Source organism: Mobula birostris, chromosome 6 (genome assembly GCF_030028105.1).
Source record: "Mobula birostris isolate sMobBir1 chromosome 6, sMobBir1.hap1, whole genome shotgun sequence".
Classification (NCBI taxonomy): domain Eukaryota; kingdom Metazoa; phylum Chordata; class Chondrichthyes; order Myliobatiformes; family Myliobatidae; genus Mobula; species Mobula birostris.
In genome coordinates this window covers 9,831,256-9,843,400 of record NC_092375.1, presented here as the reverse complement: position 1 = coordinate 9,843,400, position 12,145 = coordinate 9,831,256, and the positions used below count along the sequence as shown (strand labels likewise).

Below are 12,145 nucleotides of genomic sequence, written 5' to 3'. Positions count from 1 at the left end.
ATAAATGCCAAATAAAATTCCTCCACCATTGACGGCCATGTCTTCAGCTGCCACGGCCATGAGATTGCAATTTCCTCCCGAACCCTTTCTGCCCCATTTTTGTTTCTTCCTTAAAATAATCCTTGAAAGCTCTCTCTCGAACCAAGTATTTACATACAATGTTCTCACTCAGTTCAAGATGTATTGTTCTCTTCCTTGAACTCCGCCTGACAGGCCGTGCCAAGCTCATCACGTGTAAAAGTAACAATGCAGAAAATCTGTGTTATGGTGGCACAGTAGCATAGTGGAAAGTGTAACGCTATTTCATAGTGCCAGCAACCTAGGTTCACTTCCCACTGCTGTCTGTGACGAGTTCATACATTCCCCCCATGATCATGAAGGTTTCCTCTCACAGCCCGAAGATGTCCACGTTAGCAGGTTAATTATCAAATGGGTGTACATGTGAGGTACAGGCTCATCGGCCAGAAGGTATTACCATGTTTTATCTCAAAATAAGATAAATAAGCAAATATAAAATAAATCTCTGTTGGAGTAATGGCATCAGTAGAGTGTGGAGTTGTGCTGCATTTAAACAATAAGCAAGCTAATGCATAATTAATCGATTCAAAGTACATTTATTATCAAAGCACGTAGGCAGTGTACAACCCTGAGATTCATCTTCCTACAGGCAGCCATGAAATAAAGAAACACCATAGAACCTGTTCAAAAGAAAACACCAAAAACTGTAAATGCAAAAGAAAAGAGAACAAATCATGCAAATGACAAAAATAACGAACAAGAGCACTATATAAAACACTTAGTAAATTTACCAGGCATATTCAGTTAAGCTCAGTTCAGTTCAGTCTAGCCCTGTTTTGTTCGTTAACTTCAGGCCACAGAGCCAGTTTTCCCCGTTCAAAAATCACTCAAAATAGCAACAAAAAGGGAGCGACCAGAAACCAGAGATATCATAACGTGAACTACAGAGTCTAATCCACAAACCACGTTGATTAAACCTTGCCCAAGATGAAGGTTCCAGTAGCCATCAGACCATAAGACATAGGAACAGAATTAGGCTATTTGGCTTGAGTCTGTTCTTCTGTGTGGGCATGTGGCCAAGTGGTTAAGGCATTGGACTAGCGACCTGAAGGTTGTGAGTTCAAGCCCCAGCCGAGAGAACGTATTGTGTCCTTGAGCGAGGCACTTAATCACACATTGCTCTGCGACAACACTGGTGCCAAGCTGTATGGGTCCTAATGCCCTTCCCTTGGACAACACTGGTGTCGTGGAGAGGGGAGACTTGCAGCATGGGCAACTGCCAGTCTTTCATACAACCTTGCCCAGGCCTGCGCTCTGGAGAGTGAAGACTTTCCAGGCGCAGATCCATGGTCTCGCAAGACTAATGGATGTTCCATCGTGGCTGATTTATTTTCCCTCTCAACACCATTCTTCAGCCTTCTCGCCAAAACTGTTGCCAGCTTTGCTAATCAAGAGCCTATCAAACTCTGTTTTAAGTATACCCAATAACTTGGCATCCACAGCCATCAGCAGCAGTGAATTCTATAGGTTCACCACCCTCTGGCTGAAGAAATTCTTCCTTATCTCTGTTCTAAAGGGATGTCCTTCTACTCTGAGCTGTGCCCCCGATCCTAGACTCTTGCACTTCCTTCACCACATATATGTTGCTCGGCCTACCAAATGTCTCTAATGTTTTCTGTTTTCATTTCAGTTTTCTTGGTGGTATTTTAGTTGGTTTGGATTGAAGTTTGGATTTAAGCTTCCTTTGTACCAGAGACCTTACCTTTCTGTTCAAATAGATACATAGTGAAGAGTACCCTAACTGGTTGTGTCACTGCCTGGTATGCAAACATTAATGCTCAGGAATGGAAACGTTTACCAAAAAAGGCAGATAAAGACCTGTCCATCACAGTCAAATCCTTCCCGACCATTGAGCACTGCAACAGGAAAGGAGCAGCCATCATCATAGACCCCACCATCCAGGCCAAGCTCTCTTCTTGCTACCGCCATAGGATAGGAAGTACAGGAGCAGGAGGTCCCACTCCACCAGGTTCAGGAACAGTTATTACCCTTCAACCATCAGGCTCCTGAGCCAGTGTGGATAGAATAGAATAAAACTTTAATATTATTGCTCAAGACTATGGATCCAGTCCATGCAAAACAGATATTTACAATGCATGTGGTACAGCTTAATTTAAAAAAACTTCCCATATTTACTTCTATACTTCATAATACTCAAAAGCCGTTGGCAAGCTGGGATGTGGCATTATTCAGCTGCACAACAATCCTCAGGAAGAATCTGTTTTTCAGTCTTACTGTCTTGGCTAAGATGCTTTTATATCTCCTACCAGAATCAGAATCAGGTTTAATATAACTGTCACATTATTAAATAAGTAGGACAAAAATGAAATAAAAAGTAATGAGGTTGTGTTCATGGGATCAATGTCCATTTGGAAATCAGATGGCAGAGGGGGAAAAAAAACTGTTCCTGAATCGCTGTGTGTGTGCCTTCAGGCTTCTGTACCCCCTTCTCTATGGTAAGAGGTCATGTCCTGGGTGTTTGGGGTCCTTAACGATGGGCGCCACCTTCCTGAGGCACTGCTCCCTGAAAATGTCTTAGGTACGTTGGAGGCTAGTACTCATGGTGGAGATGACTAACTTTACAACTTTCTGTAGCTTCTTTCGATCCTGTGTTATAGCCCACTGTACCAGACAGTGATGCAGCCTATCAGAATGCTCTCCATGGTACATCTGTAAAAGTTTTTCAGTGTTTTAGGTGAAAGACCAAATCTCCTCAAACTCCGAGTGAAATACAGCCATTGTCTTGTCTTCTTTATAGCTGTATCAATATGTTGCGACCAGGTTAAGTCCTCAGAGATATTGACACCCAGGATTGTTCACTTTCTCCACTTCTGATCCCTCTATGAGGATTGGTTTGTGTTTCCTCGTCCTACACATTCTGCACCGATGATGGGAAATTGAACAGCCAGTGTCCTGGATGGGATGGGATGTTAATGATGTTACGAGCACCGTAGGCATCTTTCTTTCTTTATTAATCTTTTTATTGATTTAAAAGGAACATAAGTACAAACAAGAGGAGAATTATCTCAAATATATGTATCAATAACAATACAAACCGAAATTAAGATAGACATTATCAAAATCATACATAGTATTAAGCTAGTATATAATACATAACAAAAAAAAGAAAACAGCAATTCTCCTCTTATCAGTTCATGAAGAGAAAAGAGAAAACTATAAATTTTAAATGAAGAAGAAAAAAACAACTACATTATACAAAAAAAAAAGAAACAAAATAAAGGGACTGGGCAGTCCATTCTGAGGATACAACCAAAAAAACAGGAAGACTTTCTGATCAAATCTAAAACTTCGAAAAAAAAATTGTAAGAGTAATAAATCAAATTAAATGAAAATATTGAATAAAAGGTCGCCAGATTTGCTCAAATTTAAAGGATGTATCAAATGTCCAACTTCTTATTTTCTCTAAATTTAAACAGAACATAATGGAGGAAAGCCAATAAAAGACCGTAGGTGGATTAGAATCCTTCCACTTCAATAAAATGGCTCTCCTAGCCAGTAAAGTCGAAAAGGCTATCATACATTGAGTGGAAACAGGAATGTTTCCTGCTTCCGATGGGATAATCCCAAAAATTGCCGTAAGCAAATTAGGTTGTAGATCCAGATCCAAGACTTTTGATAGCATTTTGAAAACATCTCTCCAAAAGTTATCTAGCTTTATACAAGACCAATACATATGAGTTAAAATGGCCACCTCAATATTCCATCTGTCACAAATAGGATGGATAGTGGAAAAAATACGCTCTAATTTATCCTTTGACATATGGGCCCGATGCACTACCTTGAACTGTATCAAGGAATGACGGGCACACATAGATGAGTTATTAACCAAATGAAAAATTTTACTCCATTGATTATCTGAAAATGACTCTTGAAATTCCGATTCCCAAGCACGTTTAATTTTATCATTAGATATCATTCATGAGTTCAATAACCGTTTATAGATTATAGCTATCAACCTTTTTTGAAATGGTTTAAACTGGAAGAGAGCATCTCTCCTATTAGGTGGATAAGCAGAAGGGTAATTTGGCAACAAACCCATGTAAAAAATTCCTAATTTGTAAATATCTAAAAAAGTGTACATTAGATAAATCATACTTATCCACTAACTGAGAAAAAGACATTAAACAGTCCCCTAAAAACAAATCTGAAAAAGTTATTATTCCCTTGGTTTTCCAAATTAAAAAGGCCTTACCCAAAATTGATATCCAAAAAAAAATTGAGATGGATATTACTAGAAAGAATAAAATTATTTAACTCAAAAGATCTACGAAATTGAAACCAACTTCTTAATGTATGTTTAATAATGGGATTAAAATCTTGTCTACTAATCTTAGAAAACAAAAAGGGAAGAGGAAGTAGGTATCAAGAGTTGTAGATTGTCTTACCTCAACACTGAAATGATTCCAGAACCTACAGACTCACTTTCAACTTTACAACTCATGTTCTCAGTATTACGATTTTTAATATGCACAATTTGTCTTATTTTGTGCACTGGTTATCTGTCAGACTTTGTTATGTATAGTTTTTCATAAATTCTATTTTATTTGTTTATTTTCCGTAAATGCCTGCAAAAAAGTAAATCTCACAGTAATATATAGTGACATATACTTACTTTGATCATGAATTTACGTTGACTTCTCTGCACCTCACACTCAGCCATTTCCCAGCTCAGGAAATGATTGAAGTTGTCGCCTAAACAGGAGGAGTAAAGTCCAGGGAATTAACAGGTGATGAGCAGATGGGTCTCAGCACAAATAACTCCTGTTATTTATCAGTTTCAAACAATCCTCCCCCACAAAGCGCACAATTCAGGAGGCCAGCCTTATAAGACACAACAGCTGATTGCGAGGACAGGTGGGTGGTGAATGCATGACTTGTTGCCTTTTGTGTGTGGTTGGAAATTTGTTTTAGTAATATCACATTCTCTGCAAAGGACTGTGTTTATTTGCCCTTTTCTCTCATTATCCTCGAATAAAAATCCAGCTCTTTTCCTTGAAAGTTGGGGAAGTTCAGTTCTGCAACTTTGATCATACCTTGAAGCCAAAGCAAATTTCAAAGTCAACGTAAATTTATTATCAAAGTGATAATAAATATTATGAGGGATATAGATGAGGCAAAAGCAAGACTTTTTCCACTGAGGTTGGGTTGGACTACAACCAAAGGTCAAAGGTTAAGGTTGAAAGATGAGAAGTTTAAGGGGAACATGGCGGGAAATTTCTTCACTCAGAGGGTCACGAGATGAGTGTGTGGAATGCGCTGCCAACCCAAGTGCATTTAAGACAAGTTTGGATTGGTACCAGGAAGGTAGGGGTTTGGAGTTCTATGGTCCTGGTGCAGGTCGATGGGAGTAGGTAGCTTAAATGGGTTGGTTTTGGCCAGATGGGCCAAAGGGCCTGTTTCTGTGCTGTGCACCTCTATGACTTTATGACTCGAAGTATGTATTAGTTACCATGTACAACTTTGAGATTCATTTTCTTGCAAGTGTTTACAGAAAAATTAAAAAAATACAACAGGAGGACTAAACACAAAATACAAAAGACTAACAACTAACCACAGACTACCTTGAGATTGATTTCCTTGCAAGCATTTACACGAAAATAAAGAAATACAATAATAAATTTTATTTAAAAACTATATATAAACCAAGACTGACAAACAACCGACGTGAAAAAGAAGACAAATTGTGCAAATAAATAACACTTTGAGTCTTTGAAAGTGAGTCTGTAGGTCATGGAATCAGTTCAGTGTGGTGGTGAATGAAGTTATCCATGCTGGTTCAAGACCCCGATGGTTGTAGGGCAATAAATGTTTCTGTACTTAGTGGTGCAGGGCCTGAGGCTCCTGTACCTCCTCCTGATGGCAGTAGTGAGAAGAGAGCATGGCGAAGATGGTGGAGGTCCTTGGTGAGTATTCCTAAATGGGAACATGAGCAGCCAGAGGTTGTGGTCCACTCTAGTACCAATGACAAGGTTAGGAGGTGTACCAAGGTCCTACAGAGTGTTCAGAGAGTTAGGTGCTAAGTTAAAGGACAGGACCTCCGGGGTTGTGATATCAGGACTGCTACCCATGCCATGTGCTGCTAAAGCCAGGAATATGAAGATCATACAGTTTTATATGTGGCTAAGGAGATAGTGCATGAGGGAGGGTTTCAGATTTTTGGATCGTTGGACTCTCTTCCAGGGAAGGTGGGGCCTGTATGAAAGGATGGTTTGGATGTAGACTGGAGGGATATTCTAGCAGGACAGTTTGCTTGAACAGCATGGGGGGGGGGTGGTTTAAACTGGAGTTGCAGGGGATTAGGAGTGCCAGAGCAGACAGTGGAGAAAGATGTTGTTAAGCCTACATACAAAGTCAGAAATCAAAAGGTCAAGCATGGAGGGGCTAATGTTTTGAGCTGCATATATTGCAATGTAAGAAGTTTCACAGGAAAAGCAGATGAACACCGGGCATGGATCAGCACGTGGAATTGTGACATTGTAGACATTAGTGAGGCTTGGTGGCAGGAGGGGCAGGACTGGCAGCTCAATATTCTGAGGTTCCGTTGTTTAACACGTGATAGAATGGGAGTGATTAAAGGAGGAGGGGAGGTGTTACTAGTCAAAGAAAATGTCATGGCAGCACTCCGTCAGGCCAGACTGGAGTGCTCATCGAGTGAGGTTTTATTGGAAAGGTATAACCATGTTAATGGAATTGTATATTATAGACTACTCAATGGTCCACGGGGTTTACAGGAACAAATTTGTAAAGAGATCACAGACTGTTACAAAAACATAAGCTTGTTTTAGTAGGTGATTTTAATTTTTCACATATAGACTGGGACTCCCATACTGTAAAGGGACTAGATGGGAAACAGTTTGTCAAATGTGTTCAGGAAAGTTTCCTTAATCAGTACATACAAGTTCCAACTAGAGAGAGTGTGATACTGAATCCCCTATTAGGAAATGAGACAGGGCAGGTGACAGAATTTGTGTAGGGGAACAGTTTGCATCTAGTGATGATAATGCTATTAGTTTCAAGGTAATTATGGAAAAGGATAGGTCTGGTTCTTGGGTAAAGATTCTGAATTGGAGAAAGCCAATTTTGGTGGTATCAGAAATGATCTGGCAAGTGTGGATTGGAACAGGATGTTTTCTGGCAAAGCTGTACTTGGTAAGTGGAAGGCCTTCAAAAATGAAATTTTGAGTGTACAATGCTCGTATGTACCTCTAAGAATAGAAGGCAAGGATAACAGGTTTAGGGAACCTTAGTTTTTGAGAGATACTGAGGCCTTGGTTCAGAAAAAGAAGGAGGTGCATAACAGGTAAGTGCAGGTAGGAATAAATAAGGTACTTGAGAAGTATAAAAATGCAAGAGAACCCTTAAGAAAGACATCAGGAGGGCTAAAAGAAGGCATGAGGTTCTTACAGCAGACAATGTGAAGGAGAATCCTTAGTGATTCTACAGATATGTTAAGAGCAAAAGGATTGTGTCACATGACCAGCAACAATGAATATCAATTTAGTCAGGTTTCATAAAAACAGGCACACATTTATTAAACTCTGCTCAAAAATAGAGAAATGTATTTAAACGACTAACTTAACAGGAATTTAACTGCTATACGGCAACTCTGGAACAGTTCTTAAAAGGGTAAATGTGAAAACAGTTCTTAAAATAGTAAATTCGAACACAGTTCTTAGAATGGCAAATTCGAAAGTCCAAGAGATTTATACAGTCAATTAGGAGAGACTTTCCTGGAGAAGGATTTCTTCATAGACGCGACGTTTCTGCTGGTTCTGTCCAAAGGATTCATGCCGAAGGAGATAAATGGCTTAAATGAACTGACCTTTTCCTGGCGAGCGAACCCTGCACGAATTTCCTTGCTCTTTTGGCAGGAGTTATCTTAGATGCAGGTCACTATTTCTTGACCGAAGACTCAATAAGGTCGGTCCTTTTTGAAACACCCGAACAACACCAATTTTTCTCAATCCTTCGGGTCTCGTACTTTTATAAAGATCTTCACTCTCTGATATTAAACTGCAAAGGTAAAACTAAAACAAAAATCTGGCAGATATTGTCGAAACTGCCAGCACAAATACCACCTTAAGATAGAAAGCAAAACTCCGGTTTAAAAACGAACTGTGTCATAAGACAGATACACAGGATAACGGAGTATCTAACACAAAACCAAACTGAAAACTAACTGCGTCACACCAGTGGTCTCCTTTATATACCTGTTGAGAACAGGTCATCATGTGACCTCACTGGCGGGAAAATTATGTCATGTGACTTCCGCAAGACCATTACATCATGCTCATAAGATGCTCATTTACATCATGGTCATAAGGCAGTCACGAGACGTCCATGAGGTATGTAACAATTGTAAGGGGCAAAATTGGTCCTCTGGATGATCTGAGGACCTGGTAATCTATGCATGGAGCTGAAAAAGATGGAGGAGATCTTAAATGGAATTTTTGAATCTATATTTACTCGGGAGATGTACGCAGAGTCTACAGAAATGAGGCAAAGCAGCAATGAGGTCATGGACCCTATACAGATTACAGAGGAGGAGGTATTTGTTGTCTTGAGGCAAATTAAGGTGGATAAATCCCAGGGCATGACAAGGTGTTCCCTTGGATCCTGTGGCAGGCAGGTGAAGAACTTGTAGGGACCCTAGCAGAGATATTTAAAACATCCTTAACTACAGCTGATGCGCTAGAATATTGGTGGATAGCTAGTGTTGTTCTGTTGTTTAAGAAAGGCTCTAAGAATAGGCCAGGAAAGTATAGGCCAATGAGCCTGATATCAGGAGTGGGAAAATATTCTAAGGGACCAGATGTATACAAAAATTTGGATAGAGAGGAACTGATTAGGGATAGTAAATGTGGCTTTGTGAGCAGTAAGTTGTGTCTAACCAAATTTACGGTTTTTCGAGGAAGTTACCAGGAAAATTGATGAAGGCAAAACAGTGGACTGTAGCAAGGCCTTTAACAGGGTCCCACATGGGAGGTTGGTCATGAAGGTTCAGTCCTTGAAAGTGGTGTCACAGGAAGATTCGGTCATAAAGAAAGCATTTTGGCACATTAGCCTTCATAAATCGATGTATTGAGTATAGGAGTTGGGATCTAATTTGGAGTATTGTATACAGTTTTGGCCACCTACCTATAGGAAAGATGTAAATAAGATTGAAAGAGTACAGAGAAAATTTACAAGGATGTTTTTGGGACTTGCAGACTTGAATTATAGGTGAAAGAAAGAGTAAGTTAAGTCAATATTCCCTGGAATGTAGAAGATTGAGGGCAGATTTGATAGAGGTATATAAAATTATGAGGAGTATAGGTAGGATAAATGCAGGCAGGCTTTTTCCACTGAGGTTGTGTGTGACTAGAACTCGAGGTCATGTGTTAAGGGTGAAAGGTGAAATCTTTAAGGAGAACATGAGAGAGAACTTCTTCACTCAGAGGGTGGTGAGAGTGCGGAATGAGCTACCAGCACGTGGTGGATGTGGGTTCAATTTCAACATTTCAGAAAAATTTAGATATATACATGGATAGATGGGGCATAGAGGGCCATGGTCCAAGTACAAGTCAATGGGACTAGGCAGATTAATGGTTTGGCATAGATTAGATGGGCCAAAGGGGCTGTTTCTGTGCTGTAGAGTTCAATGACGCTCTAAAGGATGCTGCTTCCTTGTGGCAGCTCTCTGTGTAAATGTGCTCAGTGTTGGGGCCAACTCACCTATTATCTGCCACCCTGTACTCCTTCCCCTGCTCCCACCTTCTTATTGCGGCTTCTTCCCTCTTCCTTTCCAGTCCTGAAGAAGGGATTTGGCCCGAAAAGTTGACTATCTATTCCCCTCCATGGATGCTGCTTGACCTGCTGAGTTTCTCCAACATTGTGTTGGTTCCATATTATGTTTTTGTTCCTGAGATACAATATCGGTAACTACTCTTTAATTCCAGGGTTTTATATTGTGGTACCCAGAAATCATTTTGAAAAGATCCGTCTCTACAGTCCTGTGTTGTCCACTGATACCAACTCTTCATGTCTTAGTTTCTGGTGAGTAATGAATCTTAGAGTTGCATTTTATTAATCAATGAAGTGACAGTCTAAACTGTTTTTCCTTCAGATGCTGAAAAGATCTCAAGGAAGCAGTGGGGATGTAATTGGGTGCAGGTGGTGACATGGTAACACAGCGGGTAGTGTAATGCCTTATAGCACCAGTGACCTGGGCTCAATTCTGCAACTGTCTGTCAGGAGTTTATACATGTGGGCTTTGGTTTCCTCCCACAGTCTCTACACATACTATATGTGTTAGTAGGTTACTTGGTCCCATTGGTGTAATTGGACTTGTTAGGCTGGAGGGGCCAGTTACCGTGCTCGATCTCTAAATAAACATTTAGAAGTTAAAAGAGATGATAATGATAAAATGTAAACTAAAACCCTCTGCTGGATTTTTAAAATATAAGTAATGTAATGAAGAGGTTAAGAGTGAAATTGAGAACTGGAGGAAGAGACAAATTGAGCCAGTGAAATGGAGATTTTGGGTGTGGAGCCTTTTTGGATTGAAAATACCTGTTACCATGGTGTATCTCTAAATTGAAGGGAAGCCCAGTTTGTGTGTGTGTGTGTACGTGTGTGTTGCAAGTGTGTATGTGTGTATCCGTGTCTGTGTGTGTGTGTGTGTGTGTGTGTGTGTGTGTGTGTGTGTATGTGTGTGTTGCAAGTGTGTATGTGTGTATCCGTGTATGTATGTATGTGTGTGTGTGTGTGTGTGTGTATGATTGCGTGTGTAGGCACATGAGTAGGTGTGTATCTGAGCAGATAAACGAGTGTCCGTGTGAAAATGCAAGCCTGTGTGCATTCATGTTCTCACTGAAATACCTCAGAGTAGCGTGTGCCCATGTGTGTCAACATTACGGATAGGATCAGGTCTCACTGTGACAAATTCCTAATGGGCAGATTGCTTAGATGCACCTATACTCAGGCCCACATCTAGAACATTGAAATATGTAGCACAGGAACAGGCTCTTTGGCACACAACATGTACGTCAACTATAATATTAAATAAAACTAAATCTCTTCCGGGTGCTCTTATCCCTCCATTCCCTGCATATCCATGTGTCTGTCTAATAATCTCTTAAACACCAATATTGTATCTACTTCCACCACTCCCTGTGTAAAAAAACTTGGCCTGCACACCTCTCTCTCCCTCTCACTTTGAATATTCCTCTTCAAGTAGAGGACTTTTCCACCCTGGGAGAAAAAAAACACCTTCTGTGTCCTTTCTTTGATCATTAGGTCAGTGGAGATGACTGTTGATGTTTGCAATCATTTTAATTCCAGTCACATCATGTTGGTGAATGTAGCTGTCCATGGTCTCATGAAGCAGGAGTGAGGTGGCATTCAGGGAAGGGGTGATCTGTACCATGGATATATCCATTATCAAGGACCCCCACCAGCCAGGCTGTGGTCTTGTCTCGTTGCTGCCAACAGGAAGGAGGTACAGGAGCCTTGGAAGCCACACTACCAAGTTCAGGAATAGTTATTACCCTTCAACCATCAGACTCCTAAACTAGCGTGGATAACTTCATTCACGTCAACTGTGAACTGATTCCACATTCTAGAGACCCACTTTCAAAGACTCTACAGCTCATGTTCTCAGCATTATCGTTCAATGCTTACATTTTGTTTTCTTAAAGTATATATTCCCGACTGAGCAACCTTGCAACAATAAATTCCTTCAGCATAAATGAAGTTTTACCTTACCTTATCTTATTATTTATTTGTTTATTTATTTGCATTTGCAGAGTGTATCTTCTTTTTGCACATTGGTTGTTCGTCAGCCTTTGGGTGTAGTTTCTCATTGATTCTATTGTAATTCTCTGTTCTCTGTGAATGCCTGCAAGAAAGTGAATCTCAGGGTAGTACATGATGACGTATACATACTTCAATAATCAATTTGCTTTGAACTTTGAACTGTCACACCACTACAGTGCATACAATAACTATACCCAACAAGAGAGAGTCTAAGCACCTTCAGTTGATATTCAACGGGATTACTGAATCT

The 12,145-nt window shown here is 40.2% G+C and overlaps 1 protein-coding gene across 1 annotated transcript in view; it reads left to right on the top strand.

The window, feature by feature from the left end:
- The window catches only part of tmprss15 (transmembrane serine protease 15), a 97,771-nt gene that overhangs the window by 43,205 nt on the left and 42,421 nt on the right, over positions 1-12,145 (top strand). Inside the window, exon 9 of the mRNA XM_072262179.1 lies at positions 10,038-10,134. Coding sequence (XP_072118280.1) covers positions 10,038-10,134 — 97 coding nt within the window. The remainder of the gene's footprint in view (positions 1-10,037; positions 10,135-12,145) is intronic.